A 26,942-nucleotide genomic window follows, 5' to 3' on the forward strand; every position below is an offset into this window, starting at 1 on the left:
CCACAGTACTTGTAAGATAAACTTATCCCACCCAATGTTTCATTAATAATAATTTATCCTGTTCCATTAGATTAATCTCCTGTAAATAAGCAACATTTGCCCTTAACAATTTTAAATATGCTAAACTTACATTTTGCTTCTTAGATTCTCACAACCCTTTTACATTAAAATGAACTAACTTCATCCAATAATTTTATTTTGCCCCCCCCCCTTTATCAAGGTTTTCCAAATACCACTTTATTTTATGACTTGGACCATTTAACAAACATTTAGTAATATCTTTTTTTCCATCTTTGAGCATATATCAGATTTTCTAATATCACTCATAGGTGCAGAACATCCATAGGCACTTCGCTTAGCATTTAAATTCAATTCTACTGCATATATTTTCTGGACAATATTGATACACCGTTTTTTAAAATAGAAAATGTGGTTCTATGAAAAGAAATAGGATCAGAATAAATTGATATACAAGTTGGCAAAATGCTGATTTCTTTTATTGACAGTATGCCCAGGCTTTTTATCAGAATGGGTCAGTATGAGAAAACAAATGAGAGAAGAAAGAAAAAAGAAAGTGAAAATACAGAGTCGTTCAAAATGAAACCTCTCCAGTACATCTTCAGAGATTTACATTTCTTCCTTAAATCATCATGTCTGATCATCTGCAAATTTGATTAAGATAAAGGCCTCTGCATTCGAGGGACTGACAAATTTGTGAATTTGATCTTCATGGTTAATGCAGAATGTAGCTGGAAAGCACATGAAATATTGGAATTGTTCTGACCTTGCAGGAGTTGGTGCTGTTGTGGAAAGTCTGTGCTTTTCAGACATTTCTTTACTAAAGTCAGGATAAATTGCTATCTAATTTTGATTCCATTTCAGCAGAGATTTTACTGATTGTTGGGAAAATGTATGTAGAATCTTGTCTCTTGCAGTGACATGCAGAAATTGCACAATCCTAATATTGGAAAGAGTTTCAGTCCTCTGGCTTGTTACAGGAATTAAGATAACGTGTTCTATCTCAATTGGGAAGTACCCTCCCAGAGAGAGAAGCTTTTTGAAAAAATCCACCATATAGTCCAGGCCCCGAGTGTCCCTATTTTCCAGGGACATCCCTGATTTGATCCCGGATTGTCACACTTTTCCTTAGGGTGACCCTATTTTCATTGGAGAAATGTTGGAGGGTATGTGGGATGTCCCTATTTTCATTGGAAAAATGCCGGAGGGTATGGAGTTATCCAACCCCCAAACTGTCTGAAGGCAAACCTGTATAGGGAAGTTTTTTTAAATGTTTAATGTTTTATTATGTTTTTATATATGTTGGAAGCCGCCCAGAGTGGCTGGGGCAACTGAGTAAGATGGGTAGGGTATAAATAGTAAAATTATTATGGAATGGGACGTCCCTGTTTTCATCAGAGAAATGTTGCAGGGTATGTATGCTCTGCACCATATACTTTGCTTGAGTTGGAGGATTTTCAATGCCAATTATACACTGATTTTTCCAGTGTAACTATGACTCCAAACAGGTAATTCAGTTATCCAGAATATTATGGCTAGCTTGAGTAACGGTCTCATGGATATTCAAACGATCTTCATAGTGAACCATCTATCTTGCATCTGCTTCGGATCATTCTTAAGCTCTGCCAAGACTTTTTGGATTGGCTTCAGAACTTGTATTTGAGACAGGATCGCTTTCACTAAATCAGTATTCGAGTCCTCCTCCGCCATTTTCTTTGACTCAACCAATAGTGACACAGTTGAACTTGAAGAAGCTACCCCTCATTAGCTCTAGCTCTTCATGGCTATACCTTGTCAGAAGGAAATAATATATAATAGGAGGGGGTTTTTACGGATAACCAGAGTCTTTGTCCAAGCAGCCTGATAATTCAGTAGTTTGAAAGCTTGTTGGTCAGGAGAGAAATGAAAGACATGTTTCACAGCACTACCTCCAAACTGGAAGACCGTTCCCCCCCCCCCCCCATTCAGTGTTAGATTGGCTCCATTCATGCAGATTCCACTTAGGAATCATAAGAAACTAAGCTCAGACCTGCAACAGCTGTTTCAGGCCAAAGTGTCCTGTTTTCACAGTGGCCACCATGGCATACCTATGAGGAGGATATGAGTGCAAGAGCACTCTCCCCTCCTGTGGTTTCCAGCAAATGATATTCAAAAGCTTCACTGCCTCCGATGATGTAGGCAGAGTATAGCCTTTCCTCCTTCATGAATTTGTCGAACCTTCTTTTGAAGATGTCTAGGTTAGAGTAATAAGTATATCTACATGCTGCGTAAAGAAATCCATTGATCCATGTGGCTCAGTATTATCTACTCAGGCTGGCAGTAGGTTTTTTCCTTGTCGTCGACTGGCCAATCCTTTTTTTAACAAAACATACATTTATTTATAATAAAACGGAACAAAGTATAATGGCAGATGCCAAATACATAGGGGATAGCCAGAGCTAAGCACATAGGAACACATTTCCAAAATCAAATGTAATAAATTAATATCACAAGGTGACAACTAACACATGTGGGTTTATCTTATTACTCCAGAACATTATAAAAATACTCCATTTTTAGACACTATCTTGTTGCCTTCCCTCTCTAGTTCTCATCAATTGTGTAAGTTTAATCATGCATACTATGTCCCATATTTTAGTTATCCATTATCCACCTGTCAGGGGTTATTTAGTTGTGATTCCTGCATTGCAGAGGGTTGGACTAGATGACCCAACAGGGTACTTTCCAACTCTACAATGTTATGGTTATATGATTCTCTCATGGATGGTGTTCAATTCCCCCCCCCCCCCATTTTTGTCAAATAATTATTTCTGGCAGCAGGTAAGAGGTGTTGCCTCAATTTCCTGCCCTCTGTTAGCACAGTTTCTTTACTGTGGCCAAATAGGAAAATCAGGGAGTCCATGGGCAAAACAGGCAATCCTTTTTAAAGCTATTTTGCTGGGGGACCTGGAACCTCTGCATGGCAAGCATGGGCCTGGTATAAGAGGTGAGGGAGCCCTTGATGAGGGGCAGGAACCTGTTGGCACCTTTGTCTCCTCCCTCCACCCCCTTTTTGCCAATCTCGGTCATAGGATCTGAAGCTCGGCCGTCTCTGACAACCCGTACATGGCTTTGTGGTCATCAAAGAGCTTGCGGAGAGAACGGATGTACATGGCATGGTAGTGATCCACCATCTCACAGGTTGGGTTCTCCATCCTGGGCACCACCAGGGGCTCTCCAACTAAGGAGGGAAGAAGAAAAGAGAGGCTGAACATGTGCAGAAGGACAAAAAAAGGAGGAGGACCTCATAGAATAGTAGAAGTGTAGGGCTGGGGAGATCCACCCAAGGTAATCTAGTTCAACTCACCTGCAAGACCAAGGTGAGATGATGCGGAGCCCTCAGGGTACATATGTTACTCTCTCTTTAATTATGCTATTCTGAATGTGCATTTTATATTTGACTTCCTTTAGAAATGTTTTCTTTTGAATTTTTCTCTTAACTGTGATGAGTTAAATGTGCATTCCGTAGCTGACACCTTTGTAATGTTTAAGATTATATTTTCATTTCCTATTAATTATATTGTTTTGAATGTATAATTTAATATATGACTTCCTTAAGTAATGTTTTATTCTGCATTGTTTTATTTTATGTTTTAATGTGTTGTGAACCGCTTTTAGAATTTTTTTCTTTATAAATATAAAACCGTATAGAAATAAAATGGTTAATAATAATACTACATAGGAAACCACCTTAGACCAAGTCAGACCCTTGGTCCATTAAGCTCAGTATTGCCTACACTGACTGGCAGAAGCTCTGCATGGTTTCAGGCAAGGGGACTGTTTCCCAGTCTTATCCAGACATGCTGGCAGAGATTGAACCCGGGACCTTCTGCATGCAGAGCAGATGCTCTACCACTGAGTTACAGCCTTTCCCCAATGATATACAAACTATGAACCCCATGGTGCAATGAGAGATTTCAGATTACAAAACCCATGATTCAGTGAGAGACTACAGACTACTGTGAGCCACAATGCAGTGAGCTACAGCTATTCCATTTGAGGGTGTGGGTGGGTCAGGCAGCGGTGGAGCATATGCCCGCGCTGCCTGGGGCAGGTGGGTGGAGCACCCCCGAGGGTAGCGTGACGGACACCCTCCATGAGCCACAGTTCAGGGTTAAGAGAGGGGTGGGGAAGCGGCTGCCAGCTCTCCCCTACTCTCTGCCACTGGGTCAGGCCTGACCCGGCAACAAATGTGGAGCTATTGCGGCCAAGCGCACCTCGCCACGGCCAAGGTGGGATGCTCTCCACTGCCAGGTCAGTAGTGACCCAGCGGCAGAGCCGCTGCTGTTGGGTGCAAGGTGTGCCATGGCCGAGGAGGGTGGGTGGCAGCTCTCCTCCCCCAGATCAAGCCTGACCGGGTGGGGGAGAGCAGAACTGCACCAGGCACAGTTGCTGCAGCCAAGGCAGTGTTCCTTCTGGTGTGGAGCTCGGCTATTATGAAGAAGCCTGCTGTGGGGGCTCCTGTTTGCGCCCTGTCTCAAAATTGCCCCTGGGGCCCCCATGGTCCCATTCGCCGCCCCCCCCCCCCCGCTACGCCTCTGGGGTCAGGAAATACTCACTGACAGTGGTGACTGGTCTGGGGAAAGGAAGGAGTCCCCAGGAACGAACAGAGGAGAATCCCCTTCCATAAAAAAAGCAGGGGGAGAAGCCCAGGATCTTTCTGAATCTGTCCTGGATTCTCCGCATCCAGCTCCCTTCCTTGAAGAGAACCTGCTGGAAAAGGTCATTTTCCCCAAAGGAGAAAGCAGGAACCAGATGGGCCCTTGAAGAATGAAAGCATGGAGGGATGTTAAGACAGAAACCACCTGAAAACAATCACATACACAGCCCAACAAGACAATGACAAAAATCCACCAACAGCATACAATTCAATATGGCTAACCTGATCCAAAACACCCACCCACTCACACGAAGATCACCACAGCCAATCACAAATGAACAACCACACCTTAGGCCAACCCCAACCTCTCTCACTACCAAAGGAACACAAGTGAACAGCAAAGAACCTGCACAAGCAACGTTGACACAAAACCCCACATATATTAAGTATACAGTGGTAGCTCGGGTTAAGTACTTACCGTATTTTTCACCCTATAGGACGCACTTTTTCCCCTCCAAAAATGAAGGGGAAATGTGTGTGCGTCCTATGGGGCAAATGCAGGCTTTCGCTGAAGCCTGGAGAGTGAGAGGCATTGGTGCGCACAGACCCCTCTCACTCTCCAGGCTTCAGGAAGCTATCCACACGCCTTGCAAGCCCGGCAGGAGTTCCCGTGAGCTCACAAGGCTTGCGGGCAGCAGGCTGCAGCCCGAAGCATGGGGCGCCCTCTGGAGGATGCCCCGTGCTTCGGGCAGGTGTCCGCAAGCCTTGCGCGCCAGGCGGGAGTTCCCGCGGGCTCGCAGGGCTTGCGGGCGGCAGCCTGTTCTGGGGGCTGGGAATAATTTTTTTTTTATTCATTTCCCCCCAAAAAACGAGGTGCGTCCTATGGGCCAGGGCGCCCTATAGGGCGAAAAATACGATAATTCGTTCCGGAGGTCCGTACTTAACCTGAAACTGTTCTTAACCTGAGGTACCACTTTAGCTAATGGGGCCTCCCACTGCCGCTGCGCCGCCAGAGCACGATTTCTGTTCTCATCCTGAAGCAAAGTTCTTAACCTGAAGCACTATTTCTGGGTTAGCGGAGTCTGTAACCTGAAGCCTATGTAACCTGAAGCGTATGTAACCTGAGGTACCACTGTAATAGAAACATCGCCACCGGACCCCACCCTCACCCCCCTTTCCCCTTCTTTTTCTGAATGTCTCAACAAATGAAACTGATCTGTAAAAATGTTACTTGGAGGGGGGGAAAGAGAGAGAGAGACATTGCACATACTTTTGTAAATTAAGGAAATCTTTAATAAAATACATTTAAAAAAACAACAACAATAAATCATGAGAAAACATGAGATTGTGATTCTTAAACAGCAAGGGGGGGGGGGTAAACTAGTTGACTCTTAAGCTCCCTTCCAACTCTACAATTCTATGATCAAGAGCCCCCTGCCCCAGGAATAAAGAACTCCCCTCAGAAATCTAACACACAAGAAGATGAAAAGAGTGTGGCTGCTAGATCAGGCCAAATGGGGCCCATCTAAGTCCAGCATCCTGTTTTCACAGTGGCCAAATGCCATAAGGAATCAAGATAGATTGCCTCTGGGCCTGCAGGTTCGGGAAGAGCTCTGCTGGATCAGGCCAGTGATCCATCTAAGTCCAGCATCCTCTTCTCGCAGTGACCGACCAGGTCCCTGTTATTTGCAGCAAGGGTCTGGAAATCAAGCCTTGTGAAGAATGATGAAGGGAGTTGGGGATGTTTAGCCTGGAGATGATAAAGAGGTGCCATGATAGCCATCTTCAAATATTGAAAGGGTTGCATGCTTGTTTTCGGCTGCTCTAGAGGGGAGGACCTGAACCAATGGGTTCAAATGACAAGAAAGAAGATTCTGACTCAACATTGGGAAGAACTTTCTGGTAGTGAAAGTCGTTCAACAGTGGGATGGACTCCCTTGGAAGGTGGTGGACTCTCCTTCCTTAGAACCTTTTATACAGAGGTTGGATTGCTGTCTGCAATCGAGGGCCCCAAAAAAACTTAAAAGGGGAAAAAAAACCTGAATGTACATTTTCAAAATATAAGTTTAAAAACAAATAAAATAAAACCTACATACAGCAACAGTGTTTGTGTTGTGTATGGACCTATTAGGTCCATAAATTACCATATAGCATGTATTCAGTACAAAAAAAAGCAACAATTTGTTGTTGACAAAGGACAGCTGGACATATAAAGAGCCCCATTACTTTCAGTAGCTTAGAGCCTCATCAAACCTAAATCCGGCCCTGACTGTCTGCCAGGAATTCTTGAGTTGGGCTAGATGTCCCTTAGGAGACCCTCCTATGATTCTGTGCAGGAGCTACCCACAACTACAACAACCATGATAGTAGCTTCCTTGACCCTCCAGAATCAAAATACATGTGCTGCTGAATATTGCTGCCAGTTTCATAGAAACATAGAAATATAGAGTTGGAAGGAACGTAACGGGTTGCCTTGTCCAAACCAGGGGCCACTGGTTGGCCAGTGTGGTACCTTTCTTCTGATTCATCTGAAGGACTCTTCAAATACCATTAGAATCTTAAGTCTCTGGCCATCCTGAGGTCTCTCTGCCACCTGTCAGCTAGGAAAGGAATGTAATGTTCAACTGGTGGTACGTACCCATGTCGGAGCGCCATCCGAACAAACCCCTTGCGCTCACTCAGGATCAGCGTTGTCACTCCTGGCCGGCAGGAGAGGGCCTCTGCTGCACCACCAACTACAATCGCTACAGCATTCCCAGTCCCATTCCGGGATATGAGGTATTCTATTGCCTTACGGGTCACAGGGAAGAGACCTAAAGGGCCAGAGAATCAGAAGAGAGTTAGAAGTCATCATCATCCCCACCAACTTGCAGGGCTGTTGCATGCCCAAATCATTTTTTCAGCTTTTTAGACCTAAAGGGCTGATGATATAATAAAGACACATCTGCACAGGGAATTAAATCATAGAATTGCAGGGTTGGAAGGGACCATCAGGAGTCATGTAGTCCAACCCCCTGCAATGCAAGAATCACAGCTAAAGCATCCATGACAGATGTCCCTCCAACCTCTGATAAAAATCTCCAAGGAAAATGAGTCCATCACTTTTCAGGGGAGTCCATTCCACTGTTGAACAGCTCTTACTGTCAGAAAATTATTCCTGATATCTCCTTTGATGTAACCTGAATCCATAGGTTCATCCCACACTCTGAAGCAGCAGAAAACAAGCTTGCTCCATCTTCAATTGGGCAACCCTTTAGATATTTGAAGATGACTCTCATGTCACCTCTAGGTCTCCTCTTCTCCAAGCTAAGCATCCCCAACTCCCTCACCTGTTCCTGACAAGGCTTGGTTTCCAGACCTTTTATCATCTTGGTTACCTCTCTCTGTATGCATTCCAGCTTGTCAATATCATTCTGCCCTGAACTGGACACAGTATTCCAGTTGTGGTCTGCCCAAGGAAGAATACAGTGGTATTATTCCTTCCCTTGACCTTGACACTAGATTTCTGTTGATACAGCCTAGAATAGCATTAGTTTTTTTGCTACTGCATCACACTATTGAATCATTTTCAGCTTGTGGTCTACGAAGATCCCTAGATCATTTTCTCATGTACTACTGGCAAGCCAGGTGTCCCCCATATTTTATTTGTGCAGCTGCTTCTTCCTGCCTAAGTGTGGACCAGAGCTTTCCAAACTGTGTGTCATGACACATTTGTGTGTCAGCTGCAGTGTGTAGGTGTGTCACGCAAACGCTTCCTATACTTCTCCCGGGGCTGAAAAGGGGTTAGTTTAATCTCCAATTTGCTAGTAAAACTGAATAACTGTGTTGAGAAATGATGCATGTCTAAAAAGTGTGTCACCAACACGAAAAGTTCTGCTTTAGATCCTTACTTTTGTCCCTATTGAAATTCAGTTTGTTAGTTTGGGCACAGTCCTCAGATCTGTTAAGGTCATCCTGAATCCCGATCCTGTCTTCTGCAGTATTTGCTACCCCTCCCAGTTTGGTGACATCTGCAAATTGGATGAATACCCCCTCAATTCCTTAATCCAAGACATTTTTACAAATATGTTGAACAAGAGGGCCCAGAACAGAATCCTGCAGCACCCGACTTGTCAGCTTTTTCCAGGATCTCAATGGAGACAGCACAGAAGAAGACACTCACCCCCACTCATTAGGTATTCCCTGAAGACAGGCAATCGGAAGTTGCCAGCCAGTGTGGCCAGGAAGGGTTTGATCCCAGGAAACTTTTCATGGAAGCCGGTGGCTCGAGTGACAAGGTTGCCGAAAGCTCCAACACAGAGGATCCCATGAGGGTGGATCCCAATGATGTAGTTGTGGCTGGGGAGCAGGTCATGAGTCTTCACCAGCTGAATGATATTAAAGAATGATATTGACAAACTCGACCAAGTGCTCTTAGTACACCAAAAGTTTAACATGTGTCAACAGTGAGATTCAGCAGCAAAAATTGCTAATGCAGTTCTAGGCTACTTCAACAGAAGTCTAGTGCTCAGATCAAGGGAAGTCATGCGACCACTTTATTCTGCCTTGGTCAGACCACACCTAGAGTCCTGTGTCCAGTTCTGAGCATCCCAGTTTAAGGAGAATATGAAGAAGGTGGGAGGTGTGCAGAAGAGGGCAACCAAGATGGCCTGGAAACCAAGCCTTATTAGGAATGGTTGAGGGAATTGGGTATATTTAGCCTAGAGAAAATGAGAATTAGAGGGAACATGAGAGCCATCTTCAAATATCTGAAGGACTGTTGCATGGAAGACAAAGGCAGCTTCTGTGCTGCTGCTCTGGAGGGGAGGATCCTGATGGATTCAAAGGGCAATAAACAATAATTCAGACTAAATAATTTTCTGAAGGTAAGAGCCATTTGCAATGGAACAGACTCACTCAGAAGGTGATGGGCTCTTCTTTACTGGAAGTTTTTAAGCAGAGGTTGGAAGGCCACCTGTCAGGGATTCTTGACCTGTGATGCCTGTGTTGCAGGCGGTTGGACTATATGAGTCATGGGGCCCTTCCAAGTCTACGGTTCTATGATTTTTTGGCTTGCAACCTCACCACAGCTGGGAAGACCCAGAAGCACCCTTGTACCACACACTGGTGCTTACCTGAATCGGAAAATAATCTCGGAAGTAATTCCAGATGGACCAGTTCCGGACCCAAATAGAACTTCTCCCACCTGCAGAAATGGGAAAACAGATTTATTCTAGCCTCTGAGTGCCCTTGCAACCAAGAGTTATAGAACGTGATAATGACTCTAGGAAAAGAAGGAAAAATTAAAAGGGGGGGGGGGACAGGAACCCTTGTACATGGAAACACAAGTCTGCTGTCCAGCAATTGCTGCCACTGACCCCTCCATCTGGGTCTGCTGCAGGTGCCTCAAATTTGGTCTGGGAGGAACTTCCTAAAAAGCAAAGGGTTTATGGCCTTTATTTATTTCATTAAAATTTGTACCGTTTGATTGTTAATACAAAACAAGCCATCCTCAAAGCGGTTTACAGAGAGAACCAAATAATAAGACCATTGGTTAAAACAGCTGAAAGCAAGTATTTAAAACATTCTAACAATAAAAAAATCAGAAATAAACTAAAACCAGATTAAAACATACATTAATGTTCTACATGTCTGGGTAGGCTTACCTAAACAAAAATGTTTTTAACAGGCACTGAAAAAGGTACAGGGAAGGTACCTGTCTGATGTCAAGAGGCAGGGAGTTCCAAAGTGTAGGTGCTACCACACTAATAGACTGATTTCTTTAAAATGTGGGACTGGGATTATGTGGCACCTGTAATGGTGTCAGTTCTGTGCATCAAAGCAGTCAAGAGGGCTCATATGGGGTAAAACGATCTCTCAGGTAAACTGGTCCTGAGTTTCTAAACCTTTCTAAACCAGGTCATACTTCATACCTCCCACCACCAATTTGTAAATATATATTCACTGTTGTGTCAATGAAAGTAAAGTCCACCATAGCTATGTGCCTGCCTTTCCAAGTAGCCCAGTGATGCATCGCAGGGGGCTGGACTAGATGACCCTCTGGAGGCCCTTTGCAACTCTCCATGATTCTGTGAAAACAGATATTCATTTTGGGGGCATCTGGTTGGCCACTGTGGGAAAAGAATGCTGGAATGCAAGGGTCATTGCCATGATGCAGCAAGCTCTTCTTGTGTTCTTATGAGTGTCATCCAAAGGAAACTAAACACTGCCTGACCCTGGACCTGTTCACAGGGTCACAGAATCACACAGAGATGGAAGAGATCTGAAAGGGTCATCTAGTCCAAACACCTGTGATGCAGGAACCACTACAAAAGTTTGCTTTGCCCCTTCTCTTGCAGAAATGTCACGTTCTGTAGCCTGCCACACAAGAGAGAGCTGCTCTTGTGGGATTCCTCTCTTTGTTGTCAGGTGTGATACTTAGACCTCTGAGGAGTGACGTTGGATGGACTTTGGGTTTGTGACAAAGCTGGGCAAACATTATGGGCTAGGCTGGGAGTACTGTCAAGGAATGCACAGAGTGTTTGCAGTCATGTGGCTGAAACAAACCTCCTGCTAACCTGGTTTCCCTTTTTCCTATCAGTGGGAATGGTCATTCCAACATCTCAGATACAAAGGTGATTCTCGAGTCGTTCATCTCAGAATCACAGAATTGTAGAATCCCATTTTTCATCCACAGTGTACAAAAAACATTAGCTGAGGCAATTCTCCATCATGGAAGCATTAGGAATAATTTTCTGAGGGTAAGAATCATTCAACAGTGGAACGGGCTCCCATGGACTCTCCTTCCTTGAAGTCCTTTAAGCAGCCATCTGTCAGGGATTCTTCAGCTGTGATTCCTACATTGCAGCAGCTGGTCACTACATGATCCTAGATGTCCCTTCCAACTCTACATAATTATATGATTTCATGGACCTGTGAAAGCAGGGTCCAAAGGGTACTACTGTGGCAACCACCCTCAGTTAATGTTCAAGGAGAACAAAATGCCTAAAGACAAATGCACACACAAAAAAAGAGCTGTACCTTCAAACAAAATCCCTCTAAACAGCCAGGATGCTTCTTCACTCACCATTCTCAGGTGTATTCCAGTCATAGATAAGCCAAGCCAGGTAGAGAGCAGAAATGGGCCAGAAACTGGTGAAAGCCAGATAGATAAGGAGAATCAGGGAAACCATCCCTGAGGGAGAGGAAGAAAAAAAATAGCTTATTTAGCTCAGTTAAAGCCACTTTATTAATTTATTTATTGCATTTATATCCCATGTGTTATGTGAGACCTTAGCTAAAAGAAGGCTGCAAGCAGCAGCTGAGACACAGAGACATGTTTGATTTCTGCTAGAATCCAGGGCTGTGAGTAAGGAAGAAGCAATACTTTCTGAGGTGTTAATGCTTGTGGTCAGGTTGTATATATGTGTAAATAAACCGTAAAGCCAAATGACACCACAGTCTCTGCTGTCCCTCATTCCAAGGAAACTGAACCCTAGGTAAGTGCTTGGAACACCTGGAATTTTGCTTTGCTCAGAGAGGCTTGTAACAATACATACATTTACAAATGCATACATTTACTCACTTACTCATTCATTCATTCATTCATTCATTTTTTCCATTCAATCATTCATTCATTTGTATGCTTACTTACTTCGAACTCTATATGGCTCAGGGCTCCTTTGAGAGCCAAACTGGTATAATGGTTAGAGAGCTGGGCTAAGACCCAGAGAGCCAGGCTCTAGTCCCCTGCTCAGCCACAAAGCTCTTTGAATGTGACCTTGGGTAAGTCACCATCTCTCTGCCCAGCCTAATTTACAGGGTTGCTGTGAGGATAATATGAGCTGATCTTTGGCTCTGTGGTCTCAGGGCAACTGTTTGGCCAGAGAGATAGCTTAACCAAAGCACATGTGTCAAACCAGCCATCCCTTTGGAGGTCTTTTCCCATTGTGTTATCCTGGCAAATGTGTATTTTAAACCTCTGTTCTGAATTATGATGGAACTCACAGGTAGAGAAAACTTTTGTTTTATATATCTTTCTAGAAAGGATTGAAAAAGAAAGTGCCCAACAATCACTATGTCACCAATGCAACGGAAACCGGTTTCTTCAGTGTCTCCTCAGTATTCTCCACTCCTGCTTTACTCCTTCAAGGCTCTCAGGTCTTGATTAACAGAATTGTACAGTTGGAAGGGACCCTGAGGGTTGTTTAGTGAAGTCCAACTAAATCTCAACTAAAGCATCCGTGACAGGGCCACCTGTGAGGTGGTTTAGGCCAAAAAGCAGTGGCTGGCCGGCCTCCAAACTTCCCCAATTGACTTCATGGCTGAGGGGGGATTTGAAGTCTGATCGCCCAGGTCCTAGTCTTATTTAATCCCCACAACTGCCCTGTGAGGTACATTAAGGTGACGGGCAGTGACTGGTCCCCATGATCACACCCGGTGCATTTTGTAGCCGAGTAGGGATTCAAACCTTGGTCTCCCAGGTCCTAGACCGAAACTCTAACCACCACATGACACTGTCCCTTTTCTCAAGGTGGTCATCAGTCAGAAAAAGAGTCACATTCTACTCACCCAGCATCAAGAAGCTGAAAATCCACTGGAGGACTGACAGGAGCTGGAGGCCAGCCAAGAAATCTCGTTTTGAAGGCCATGGCACAGCCAGCAGCATGCGGAGAGCAGCCTGGATGCTGGCATGGATCCCTGGAAAGAAAAAGGACACCCAGACCAGGTTGCAGTGACCTGTTTGCTCAGCTTTTCTCCACCCTCCCACCATTGGGAGACGCCCTCAGTGACTGAACCAATCCCCAGAAACATCTGGTGGATTCCACCCTTGAGAAAAGCAGGTTGCGCCATCCAGTGACATACAGACAACAGGAGCATGCAGGACAAAGGGCAGGAAAGGTCATGGACAGAATCACCCCTCTTTACCTAGGAAGACAGCCAGCCAACCAGCCAGCCAGTAACACGTATGCTGCTTAAGCATGGCATTTCAGCAAACAGAGACACCTGGCATTTCTGTGTGCATCAGCAGCCAGCCAGCCAGCCAGCGACACGTATGCTGCTTAAGCATGGCATTTCAGCAAACAGAGACACGTGGCGTTTCTGTGTGCATCAGCATTCAATGCGAAAAGGATCTCAGGGGTCTTAGCAGACCACAAGCTTAAGGTGAGTCAATGGTGTGATGTAGCAGCAAAAATGGCTCATGCAAATCTCAGCTGCAACGATGGAGTTCTTGTGCCCAGCTCAAGGGAAGGAATAGTCGTACAATGATTGCCCATCTACAGAACTAAGCATACACTCTAATAGGGTCTGCCCCGAAGAATCATATAACTGTAGAGTTGGAAGGTGTCCCCAAGGGTTATCTAGTCCAATGCTTGCAATGCAGGAATCACAGCTAAGGAATCTCTGATAAACGAGCATTCAGACTCTGGTTTTAAAAAATCTAATGGAGTCCACCACCTTCCACAGTCATCTGTTCCTCTGTCAAATGGATCTTACCATCAGAAAATCATACCCAATGGAATCTTTCTTGTTCGGGTCTCCTTCATTGGTTTGGGTCCTACCTTCTGAAGCACCAGAAAACAAGTTTGCTCCATCTTCCTCTGTGTATCACTTAAGGTATTTGAAGATGGCTATCATCAGTGCTATTTTACTAGAAAAAGAGGTGCCGGAATTCACCATGAACACCTCTCTTGTACTCTTAGAATGGCAACATTTGGTGCCCACCTTTCAGCTCCATCTGAAAAAAAGCCCTGGCTCTCATATATCCTCTCAGTCTCCTCTTTTCTAGGCTGAATAACCTAAACTCCCTCAACCGTTCATCCTAATGCTTGGTTTCCAGACCCTTTATTTTCTGGGTTGCCCTCCTTTGCATACTTTCTAGCTTGTCAATATCCTTCTTAAATTGTGGTGCCTAGAACTGGACACAGGACTGCCAGTGAGGGCTGACCATTGCAGAATAGAGTTCCTTTAATTTAGACACACATCTTCTGTTGATGCCACCTAGATTCTCACCTGGGGGATTTGCTGCTATGTCACACTGTTGCTTCATGTTAAGCCTGAAGTCTACCTAGACTCTCAAATTCTTTTCAAGCCAGATGTTCCCACATCCCATAATTGTGCATCTGCTTATTCCTGCCTAAGTGTTGACTCTTTCCCTAGATTCTTGTATTGCCATATCCCAGCAGTGTGACAACAATGATGAAGAAAAGGGTTGGCGACCCAAGAATAAGTTCACCCTGGCCCGCCACCTGCCCTTGGGATGGTGGGTGGGAGGGTGGTGTCCAACTCTGGCAGCCAGAAATAGTGGCATGATATGAACTGATATTTGTTCAGACAGTTGGCAGGAGGATAAAGGTGAGAGTAAGGAAGGTCAGGGCAGATGATAGAGATGCAAACAGGCATTGCTTTGCATAAAGGATCATAGAATTACAAAACTGTAGAGTTGGAAGGGACTCTCAGGGGGTCACCTAGTTTAACCCCCTGTAATGCAGAAATTGCTTTAAAAAATTAGAGTTGTAGAGCTGAAAGGGACCACTCCAGCACAGGGGGCTATAGGTACTTGAATTTCCTACTAAAAGCCAGGTGCCATCTATGAATTGCATGAACCATACAATTGTAGAATTGTAGATTAAGCAGGGAACTGCTGTTAAGCTTGCATGGCATCAGGGACCCAGTTCTGATATTGTGCTTTATCCTACAGTTTTAAGCCTAAGGAGAAATGCAAGGGGATAAAGTTGAAAGACTCTGAGGATTGTAGGTTGAAGATATTTATGTATCATCCCATGGAAGGATGATGATATTGAAGCTCTAATGCTTCCTAAAAATGAACAACATTGATCGTGTATTATAATATACTAATGTTACCATAAGATTGCATTTCTGGTTCTAAGGCCAAGTATAGCTTTCATCTACAGTATCTCAACCAATACAACAATTAGGGGAGCCAATTAAAACAAGTAGAGGATTTATCTTTGTCCTTTGGTGATTTGGGGAAGGGGGTATCATTGTTTGCAGAATCCCAGTGAATAATCCAACCAGTAAAACAAAGGTGCAGATCTTTTCTGTACAAACATTGGAATGAATTGGGTGAACTGTAAATGCTTCAGATGTGAGTCTTCACACCAAGATATTTTGAAAATGCCTTAAAAAAAACAAACCAGTGCCACAGAATTGCACATATCCATCTTGATTTATATAAGAAAATGGCAACTGCAGAGAAGGGCTGTGCCATTCCCAGAGTGATTTAACAGACAATTCCTCATTCCAGGGAATTATAACTTTGGGAAGGGGATAAAGGCCTCCTATAGCAACACTTAGAACTCTGGACAAACTACAGCTCCCAGGATCCTCTGGTGAGAGGGTATCTGGCGGGAAGCCATAACTGTTTAGGCTGGTTATCTGCGAGGTGTGGAAAGTGGAAACTTCTAGACTGCAAAGCATGAGAAAAGGTATACCAACAACAAAAGAAAGGAAATGACACCTCCTGCCTCCAAAAATGAATGTTCCTATGCATATCCAATTAACCATACCTCCATCAGAAAATGGCACCAGGTGCTATTTTCACACACACACACAAACGGAAGGAGAATTGCACTGACTAAGCTTCTGTCCTAAGCAGAGGAAAACTAAAAGATGCCATAGTTTTTGAGCAGTTATACTGGTGAAAGTGGCACAATTCAATATCTTCTCCCTGTTGATGACCTAAGGGCTCAGATCAACCAAGGCACAGAAAATAATACCTCAGATCCATACAAAATGCCAGGAGTAAAAAGGACACCCTCAAACATGACAGTGATGAACTCCCCTTTGAGATATTCACATGGATAAATAAAAGGAATTTCAGTTGGCCAGAAAGAACATAAAGTGAAAGCCTTTGCAGATGACTTGGTACTAACTATAGAAGAACCATTAAATAATGCCAAAGAAGTTATTAAAGAAATAGAACAATTTGGACAAGTAGCAGGTTTTAAATTAAACAAAAGCAAGACTAAAATATTAGTTAAAAATATGAAACAAGACTTGGTTGCTATGTTGCAGCAGGGAATTGGTATAGAAGTAGTTTAAAAAGTTAAGTATTTAGGAATTTGGTTAACCACAATGAACATAGATTTATTTCAAAATAACTATACACCGGTGTGGAATGGAATTAAGAGAGACATGGAAATATGGGGAAGAATGAAATTATCATTTGGGGGAAGGATTTCAACTATAAAAATGAATGTGCTACCAAAGATGTTATTTTTGTTTCAATCAATTCCTATAATCAAGGGGGCAGCAATTTTTAAAGAATGGCAAAAAGCAATTTCAAGATATGTCTGGCAGGGGAAGAAACCAAGAATACAATATAAGTTGTTAACAGATGTTAAAGAAAGAGGGGGCTTTGCCCTGCCAGACTTGAAGTTGTACTATGAAGCAGTATGCCTCTGTTGGTTAAAGCAATGGATGCTGTTAAGAAATACAGATTTGTTGGATTTAGAAGGTTATGACAATAGATTTGGTTGGCATGCATATCTATGGTATAATAAAACAAAAATCCATAAAGGATTTGGTAATCACATATTTCGAAGGTCTTTATATGAAGTATGGGACTGGTATAAAAACTTATTAGAACATAAAACACCGTGGTGGTTATCTCCATTAGAAGCTATGAGTGTGAAAAAGATAAATATGAGTAAAAATTGGATTACCTATGAGAATTTGTTGCGGGGAAAAGGAAATAAATGGAAAATGAAACCATATGAAGAAGTTAAAGAATATGTAAATGATTGGTTGCACTATCGCAATGAAAAATATAAAGAGTATTTAAAGGAAAAAGGATTTGATGAAAAAAAATCAAAATTTGAAATAGAAATATTAAACAATGAATGTAAAGCAATGTCTAAAATGTATAAAATACTGCTGGAATGGCATTTGAAAGATGAGGAAGTGAAATCGGTAATGATGCATTGGGCAAAAGACTTTGGATATAATATACAGCTTGAAGAATGGGAAAGGTTGTGGAATGAAAGGATAAAATTTACAGCCTATAATGCTTTGAAAGAGAACATGATGAAAATGATGTTTAGATGGTATATTACACAAGTGACATTAGCTAAAATGTATAAGACAAATAATAAATGTTGGAAATGTAAAGAAAAAGAAGGAACATTTTATCTATGTGGTGGGAATGTAAAAAAGTAAATAACTTTTGGGAAATGATATATAATGAGATGAAAAAGATCTTGAAATATACATTTTTTAAAAAACCAGAAGCATTTTTACTTGGTATTATAAGTCAGGACATTAATAGGCAAGATGTTAAATTGTTTTTATATGCAACAACTGCAGCAAGAGTATTGTTAGCCCAGAAATGGAAACAAGAAGAAATTCCGATGAAAGAAGAATGGCAGATGAAATTAATGGACTACACAGAACTGGACAAAATGACAGGAAGGATTCGAAACCTGCGGGACCAGAGATTTATAGAAAATTGGAAGAAGTATATGAATTATTTGAAGAGAAACTGTAATCAACAAATTACGCTAGTAGGACTACAAGAAGTTTTGTAAGGAGAAATATACAAAGTGTTACACAGTAGAAAAAGATAGAGATATTGGTTATGAGTTTGAAATGTAATAGGGAAGATAAGAAATGCATACAGAGAGATTAGATTGGAAAATTTTCAGACAGGATTGATGGAAGTCAAAAAATTGAATAAGATGTAAAAGTATGTTTAATTACTGTTGAAAATGATTTGTTAAAAAAAACTAATAAAAAATTATATATGTAAAGAGAGATATTCACATGGATATTTTGATAGCCTCATATCACAAAATTATAGGGTTGGAAGTGCTCAAAATTGTCATCTAGTCCACCCCCTGCAACGCAGACATCACAGAGTCACTAACAGATGGCAAGCCAACCTCTGTTTTAAAAGCTCTAGTGGAAGAGAGTCCACCACCATCTGAGAGAGTCAGTTCTGCTGCTGAAAAGCTCTTATTCTCCTGGGGTTTTGGAGACTGAAATTTGGTTCAAGGATGCCCCTCAATGGCTAATGCACTGGAGGCAGCCAGGGGGTTGATTCCTTGAAAAAAAGAGCACTAATGAAAAGTCCACAGGAGACAAGGACTTGGGAGCAGCTCCCAGGCTCTGGAATACTCAGCAGACCACAAGCCTCCAGCTTTGGAGAGAAGAGGACCTTCACACCCTCCCCAAAGAATGTTCCAAAATTTCACAGAGCATATGGGAAGCGGATCCAAGATGTCCAAACTCTCCCTGGCCCGCTCAATAAATATGCACTCCCTGCATAGCCCAGGACTGATGCAAAGGCTATATGGCTGCAGAAACGAAATATCATTTGAGCATCCCCACCTTGACTCCACTGAGCCAAGTACTCTGACTCAGAGATGCAGGTGAACAAGGTTGGCCACAGGTTGGGGCTGGATCCAGGATCTGATCCCATCTAAGTGGTCATAGAGCAGGAGCAAAGCATCAAAGCACTGGAGCTTCTGCTAGGCTTGAGCCAGGGTGAGGACAGAAAGGGGGTACCCAGAGTAAGCAAGGGAGGTTCCGAGAAACTTAACCTAGGCAGCTGGCTCAGGTGACGAGACAGTAGCCCAGTTCTGCCCCCAAGTAGTAGTTCTTGAGCCCAGGCAAGGGGGGGTCCAGTCAGAAGGTGAGATGCAGCGCCAAGGAGTCTGGGAGCCCAGAGACTGGGAGGCCTCAGGTGGCATCATCAATTTTGCCAAGAGGATCTGAACATCACTGACTGGTATGGTTCTGAGTCCCAGATATTGCGGGGTGTTCTTCAACCTGTTAAGACCTTCGGGAGTCCAATGCACCCCTGAGATTTCTTGCAATATGATCTGGAAATTTTCAGATGGGGTCTCTCTCATCAGTAAGGGATTTTAATGCCTGTTTTCAAAAGGTGTTAAAAGCTCTGGTAATTTAAGCTTTGATTTCTGGTAACACTATGAGGTGGGTTACTGGAAGGTTGAATGGAGCATGCTTGTTTTCTACTGCTCCAGAGGATAGGACCCAAACTGATGGATTCCAGCTGCAAAGAAGAAGAGTCCAGCTCTGGCAGTAAAAGCCATTTGACAGTGGAATGGACTCCCTCAAAAGCTTAACATGAGGCAACAGTGTGATCCAGCAGCGAAGAAAGCTAATGCCATACCAGCCTGCATTAATGGAAGACTAGAGTCCAGATCAAGGGAAGTACTGCATTGGCCTGAATATAAGCCTCACTTTCCCCCCAAATTCCAAACGTGAAAAGTTAAAGTGCGGCTTATATTTACAACATTACGGTATGCAGCAAGGAGCGCAAGGCAAACAGAGCCAGGAGCATGGCGAAGCAGTGCCTGCCCCATGCGTAGTGCCCCATCCTCTCAAGAAGGAGCAAGGAAGGGAGCTGCTTATATTTGTGGATTTTTCTTTTTTCTTCTCCAATTTTCAAGGTCCTGCTTACATTTGGGTATGGCTTATATTCGGGCCAATATGGTAATAGTCTTGCTCTATTCTGCCTTGGTCAGACCACACCTGGAATACTGTGTTCAATTTTGGACACCACAAGTTAAGAAGGATATTGACAAGCTGAAACATGTGCATAGGTAGACAGCCAATATGATCAAGGGTCTGGAAACCAAGCCTTATGAAGAACAGTTAATGGAGTTGGCATGTTTAGCCTGGAGAAGAGGAGACAGAGAGGAGATATGATAGCCATCTTCAAATATCTAAAGGGCTGTCACATGGAGGATGGAGCAAACTTGTTTTCTCCTACTCTGAAAGGTAGGACCCGAACCAATGGATTCAAGTTACAAGAAAGGAAATTCCAACTAAACATCAATAATAACTTTCTGACAGTAAGAGTTGTTGGAATCCCTTGGAAAGTGGTGGACTCTCCTTTATTGGAGATTTTTCAACAGAGATTGGATGGCCATCTGTCATGGATGCTTTAGCTGAGATTCCTGCATTGCAGGGGGTGGACTAGATAACTCTTGATGGTCCTTCCAACTCTAAAAAAAAACCTCTTATTCCATCTCACAAGCATGGCCAAGTTGTGACTGGCTGAAGGTCCCATCCCCGCTTCCCCACATCCTACCTGCAGGAGAGGGAAGTTTGAAGAATTTTAGCCCATCTGGTCTCTCAGAGCCCATCCTGTCCTACTGTGACTGATAAGGAAAGTATTTGGTCAAGGTCTTTCCCGCCTCTTGGCCTCGAGACTCCCACATCGGCATTTTATTTCCTCATGGCTAAAATATGGTGAAACATTAACCACTGCCACAGATGTCACAGCCCAATATAGACTAAAATAATGAAGGAGGTTGCCAACCAATCCCCTCTTAGAGAAAAGTACTTAACTTAAAAACTCAGGAGCTAAACAGGGAGGGAGGGGAGGGAATCATAGAATCCTGGAATTGTAGAGTTGGAAGAGATCCTGAGGATATTCGAGTCCAATCCCCTGCAATGCAGGAATCCATAAAACCAACATCTGCTTTAAAACCTCCTAGGAAGGAGAGTCCACTACCTCCCAATGAAGTTCATTCCATGATCAAACAGCTCTTACCGTCAGAAAGTTCTTCTCAATGTTTAGTTGGAATCTCCTTTCTTGTCATTTGAATCCATCATTTCAGGTCCAACCCCCCCAGGGCAGCAGAATACAAGCTTGCTCTGTCTTCTGTGGGGCAACCCTTTCAATATCTGAGGTTGACTCACATATCACTTCTTGATCTCCTCTTCTCCAAGCTAAACATGCCCAACTCCTTCACTCGTTCCTCACAAGGTTGGGTTTCCAGACTTTTTATCATTTTGGACACCCTCCTCTGCACATGTTCCACCTTGTCAATATTTCTCTTAAATGGTGGCACCCAGAACTGGACACAGTGCTCCAGGTGGGGTCTGACCAAGGCAGAATAAAAAAGTATTATGACTTCCCTTGATCTGGACACTAGACTTTTGTTGATACAGCCTAGAATAGCACCAGCTTATTTTTGTTCAGCTTGTGGTCTACAAAATCATTTTTGCACTTTCAAGTCTGGTGTCCTCCATCCTATAGCTATGCATCTGATTATTCCTGCCTAAGTGCAGACCCTTACACTAGTCCCTTTCATTCATCTGCAAGGTGCTGTGGCACTGAATGGACATATGCTCATCAAGAAGCCATCTGCTTGCAAGACAAAATAGGTGGTTTCCTGAAATCAAGATAAATAACATCCACAGCATCTCTACAATCTGTAAAGGTTGCCATCTGATTTCTTTTTTAATGCAATTGTATTTTTGTTAAACTGGTTAGAAATACACTTCAATCTTCCCTGGGATCAATCCCAGATCACCAGATTCCATCCACAGACATTCCTAAAACCCTTGAGACTTGTTTTATGCCCCCAAATCAAAATGTGTTACTCAGGAAACAGCCAGCTGTTGCACAATTACCATGAAAACACACATCACCCAATGATTTTTTAAAGGGACCTTTTTGGTAGACATATTTGCTATAGCTTTAAATCTTATGCTGGCTTTTTCCTTACCACTCTGGTTTTGGAAATATGCAGCAATGAGAGTCTTCATGGCGATCTCAGACACCCGGACACCCTTTTGCAACCTTTCTCAGACTTCGGTCTGGCGGGGTTTGCAAAGCAATGAACTCTGGAGTTGAGCTTTTGACCACGTTCAGGCTCCAGGACAGCTAAACTAGTAGGAGGGGTGAGGCAGTGAACAAATCCTAATCCTGCTTCCTCTTTGGAAAAAAATAAATAGGTAAGGTAGGACAGGGAAGCACAGAGGTTCAGAGAACACAGGATGTAGAACGGGTAAATCAAATATGACTCTTTTTGTAAAGAACCCAGTGAAAGTGTTTTAATTCTTTAAGGGTTACATGAAGAATTTAGCAGAAGATTCGCGTGTAAAATGTAGTCCCTGGGATCTCCATGGAGGAGGTTTAGAATAATAGAAATGTAGAGTTGGGATTGATCCCAAGGGTCATCTAGTCCAACCCACTGCAATGCAGTAATCATAGCTAAATTTTTAAAAGGCAGCCAAGATCATCCCATTGTTGAATTCTTCTCCTCAAACCAAATTCCATGTTTTGGCTGAAATGCAAGAGAGAGGAAAGGAAAGAACAAACACCAATCTCTCCTGACAAATCTCAGGGCAGAAAGCCATTCAACCCCCAATTAATTAATTGCTTTTAAGCAGAGGTTAGATGGCCATCTGTAAGATTGTTGAGCTATGATTCCTGGACTGGAGGGACTAGATGGTCCTTGGGGTCTCTTCCACATCTACTATTCTATGGTTCTGCATTAGTGGAGATAAATGACTAGGATTGATGGGCTTTAACAATGATTAGACAAATGTGTGGAAAACAATCTATGCCTGTTAACAGGAATGGAAGCTTTCTGCTTAGCAGTATTAAACATATCTCTCTTCTTACAATATAACAGAGGTTTGACAGATCATTCCATCATATTGTTACACACCACCCCAATCTCCACAGCTGTGCAAGATTCCAGGGGTTACAGGCATTTATCCCAGGCTCACGTGTCATTTGAAATGAGGCACAGCGGAGACAGTGGTGTCTTTATGATGTAAGCAACCCCCATTTTGCTTGGGGACTACTTTCTGGGTCATCATGTACGGTATGTTGACAGAGCACACATAAGCCCACCCTGCTCCGCTGTGCTCTCTTCTGGATCCAAAACTGGTCTATGCATGCATGTTCACATACTGTGAAAGCACACAAAACAGGAGATTGCATGTTTATAGTTTACTTACATATACAGTGGTACCTCAGGTTACGTACTTAATTTTTTCCGGAGGTCCGTTCTTAACCTGAAACTGTTCTTAACCTGAAGCACCACTTTAGCTAATGGGGCATCCTGCTGCCACCACGCCACCGGAGCACAATTTCTGTTCTCATCCTGAAGCAAAGTTCTTAACTCGAGGTACTATTTCTGGGTTAGCGGAGTCTGTAACCTGAAGTGTATGTAACCTGAAGCGTATGTAACCAGAGGTACCACTGTATATGCAACCTGAGCATACTATGGAGGGGTTCAAAGCATTACACTGAAAACAGGCTCTCTCTCGTCGGCTGCAATGTTGGGTCCAAAACTGCCAGTCCACAATTGTGCTCTGACCCTGCTTTCTCTCTAGCTGACAAACTGATTTCCAAATGTTAACTAACTTTCCTTCAGCTTACATCACAGCCCACTCCAATTCCGCCCCTCCCTCCTAAAACTCTGCCTTTTTTGTCTCTTACTATCTCTCAATCCAGGCTCTACCCTTCTGCCTCCAGCAGAGAGTTTTTGCCTTGTTGATAGTCATCACACTGTCTTTATTTGCTTAATGACTCAGGCTGGCCTGGACACCGGAGGATTTGTTTTGCCTGTATTTTACCCATGCTAAACACAGTGTCTGGCAATCAGAACTTAGGAGACTCCGGGCACCCCACAAATTCATAAAAATATGCACAAAAGGAGGCTCTGGGGGCTTTCAGTGGGTCAAGGCCAGAGCCGCTGACAATAATAATAATAATAATAATAATAATAATAATAATAATTTTTTATACCCTGCCCATCTGGCTGGGTTTCTCCAGCCACTCTGGGTGGCTTCCATCAAAACATTAAAATACAATAGTCTATTAAACATTAAAAGCTTCCCTAAACAGGCCTGCCTTCAGATGTCTTCTAAAAGTCTGGTAGTTGTTTTTCTCTTTGACATCTGGTGGGAGGGCGTTCCACTGGGCGGGTGCCACTACCGAAAAGGCCCTCTGCCTGGTTCCCTGTAACTTGGCTTCTCGCAGCGAGGGAACCGCCAGAAGGCCCTCGGCGCTGGACCTCAGTGTCCGGGTAGAAAGATGGGGGTGGAGACGTTCCTTCAGATATACTGAACCGAGGCTGTTTAGGGCTTTAAAGGTCTGCACTAACACTTTGAATTGTGCTCGGAAACGTACTGGGAGCCAATGTAGGTCTTTCAAGACCAATGTTATGTGGTCTCGGCGGCCGCTCCCAGTCACCAATCTAGCTGCCGCATTCTGGATTAGTTGTAGTTTCCGGGTCACTTTCAAAGGTAGCTCCACATAGAGCACATTGTAGTAGTCCAAGCAAGAGATAACTAGAGCATGCACCACTCTGGTGAGACAGTCTGCGGGCAGGTAGGGTCTGATAAACAGCTGCCCTGGACACAGAATGACAGATAAACAGCTGCCCTGCACCTCCATAGCTAGCTGAGTCCAAAATGACTCCAGGCTGCACACCTGGTTCTTCAGGGGCACAGTTACCCAATTCAGGACCAGGGAGTCTCCACACCTGCCTGCCTCCTGTTCCCCAAAAACAGTACTTCTGTCTTGTCAGGATTCAACCTCAATCTGTTAGCCGCCATCCATCCTCCAACCGCCTCCAGACACACAGGACCTTCACCACCTTCACTGGTTTTGAGCTGAAAGAGATGTAGAGCTGGGTATCATCTGCATACTGATGAACACCCAGCCCAAACCCCCTGATGATCTCTCCCAGCAGTTTCATATAGATGTTGAAAAGCACGGGGGAGAGGACGGAACCCTGAGAGCCCAGGGGCCTGAACACTCATCCCCTACCACCACTTTCTGAACACGGCCCAGGAGGAAGGAGTGGAACTACTGTATAACAGTGCCCCCTGACTATTGGTTTAAAAACCAATATTGGTTTTAAACCAATAGACTAGCCTGACTATTGGTTTAAAAACAGGAAAGCAATTTTTAAAATGTTGCATAAATGGAGCAAAATTCTGGCAAATAGTAAAAGAAATAAATATGCATCCTGACACTGATGCTAGTTTAAGATACAGAACTTTGATGCTATTCTTTTTTTACTGAAAAAAATGTGACCTAACCCAGTGCTAGTGTGATGGTCAGAGTGTTGGGCTAGGACTTGGGAGAGACCAAGTTTCAAATCCTGCTACTTGGCCATGTTTACTGAGCACCACCTTGGGAGTCAGTCACTGCCTCTCAACCTAACCTACCCCACACAGTGTTGTTGTGAGGGCAAAATGAGAATGGTGAGAATATGCCAGAGTTCTGATAGCCCAGAAATGGAAAACACCGGAATTACCAACTGTGAAGGAGTGGCAGACAAAGATGGTTGAATATGCGGAATTAGCAAAACTGACCCATAGGGTTTTTAGTCAGGAGGAAACAAGATACCAAAAAGAATGGAGTAAATTTATGGTCTATATAAGTGAGAACTGTAGAAACTTGAAGACGTTAGCAGTACTGAAATAAAACTTATGTCATGGCTTAGTTACTACTAAGGAACTGTGGATTAGATTGGAATAAGAAAACCTGCAGAAGGGAAGGAGGGAAGTCAACTGCTCCACGGAGTGTAAAATAAGACAGATGTAAAAAGATTTTAAATATCTGTGTATTTTGTTGGTGTTGGTGTATTTGAAATGAAAACTTAATAAAAAGCATTTTTTTTAAAAAAAAGAGAGAATGGTGAGAATAATGTATGCTGCCTTGAGCTCCTTGAAGGAAAAGTTGGGATGGAAATGTAATCAATATTGAAATAAATAAATTTGTACCCTTCGTTTTCCACTTTGTAGAAGTGTGGTTTTATTATTGGAAATACACTCTTGAAAGCCATGATTATGGATCTGAAGCATAAATTGTAGCTCCTGTGTTTTTAACCCTCAAAAATTAATCAGGATTCAGGAAAAGTCACGTTCACGTTCTTGCTGATTCAGCAGTTTCATGTGGGATTTTATATTTTCTGACTCGCCGATCAAAAAGAGGTGGACCCCCATTCGGCAATTCCTGCGATGGCTGGATTCCTGCATTGCTCGGTACCCTTGTACCTCTGCAATCCAATAATACTATGGATCTGTATTAGTGGAGAGGGTAGATTAGCAACAACAATAACAGTATAATACCTGGGAGCTACCTTCGTGAGATTAATAACCTGAAAGGTGGCGTAATGTTAAAAATGTCCATCAACCTTCCTCAGCCTACAACTCCCATCAGGCCCCACCAGCGCTACCACCGCCCCACCAGTCCAGCGCCGTCCAATCAGCCCGCCGGCCGTCCTGGCCGACAGTGATGGAAGTTATAGTCCAAATTCCCAGGTTGGGGAAGGGACGCTGTCTCTCATTGTCATATTTCAAAACTTGGGGGAACATAGTGTGCGTGTGACTCAGAGTCGTGGGAGAGTAGAAGAGGGGCCCTTATGCTCCCTTATGAGAAATTCGGCTCTCTCTTTCCCCACCAACGGCCCGCGCCCTGCACCCCGCCTCTGGCTTCAGACCTAGGCCTCCTCCGTTGCTATGATAACAGAAGCGCCTGAACGATGGCGCGGTATGA

At 43.5% G+C, this 26,942-nt stretch overlaps 1 protein-coding gene across 1 annotated transcript; it reads right to left on the reverse strand.

Annotated features, from left to right (window-relative positions):
- Nucleotides 1-475: 475 nt before the first annotated feature.
- Nucleotides 476-26,860, reverse strand: LOC310836709 (diacylglycerol O-acyltransferase 2-like). The gene is made up of 9 exons (XM_083722434.1): nucleotides 26,516-26,860; nucleotides 22,144-23,338; nucleotides 13,208-13,336; nucleotides 11,724-11,831; nucleotides 9,772-9,842; nucleotides 8,820-9,024; nucleotides 7,296-7,470; nucleotides 4,617-4,819; nucleotides 476-3,238 (listed from the first exon to the last, which is right to left on the reverse strand). Exons 2-9 carry the CDS (start codon nucleotides 22,181-22,183, stop codon nucleotides 3,084-3,086), a joined length of 1,086 nt encoding a protein of 361 aa, XP_083578560.1. The 5' UTR covers nucleotides 22,184-23,338; nucleotides 26,516-26,860; the 3' UTR covers nucleotides 476-3,083.
- Nucleotides 26,861-26,942: the final 82 nt, after the last annotated feature.

Source organism: Podarcis gaigeae (assembly GCF_964106915.1).
Source record: "Podarcis gaigeae genome assembly, chromosome: Z".
NCBI classification, from domain to species: Eukaryota; Metazoa; Chordata; class Lepidosauria; order Squamata; family Lacertidae; genus Podarcis; species Podarcis gaigeae.

Excerpts from the sequence above, each read along its gene's own strand:
- LOC310836709 (XM_083722434.1), bottom strand. The coding sequence starts at position 22,183 with ATGAAGACTCTCATTGCTGCATATTTCCAAAACCAGAGTG. Across the intron at positions 13,337-22,143 it reads ATATTTCCAAAACCAGAGTG|GGATCCATGCCAGCATCCAG; the intron begins GTAAGGAAAAAG and ends TTTTCTTTCCAG. Across the intron at positions 9,025-9,771 it reads GAGATTATTTTCCGATTCAG|CTGGTGAAGACTCATGACCT; the intron begins GTAAGCACCAGT and ends AATATCATTCAG.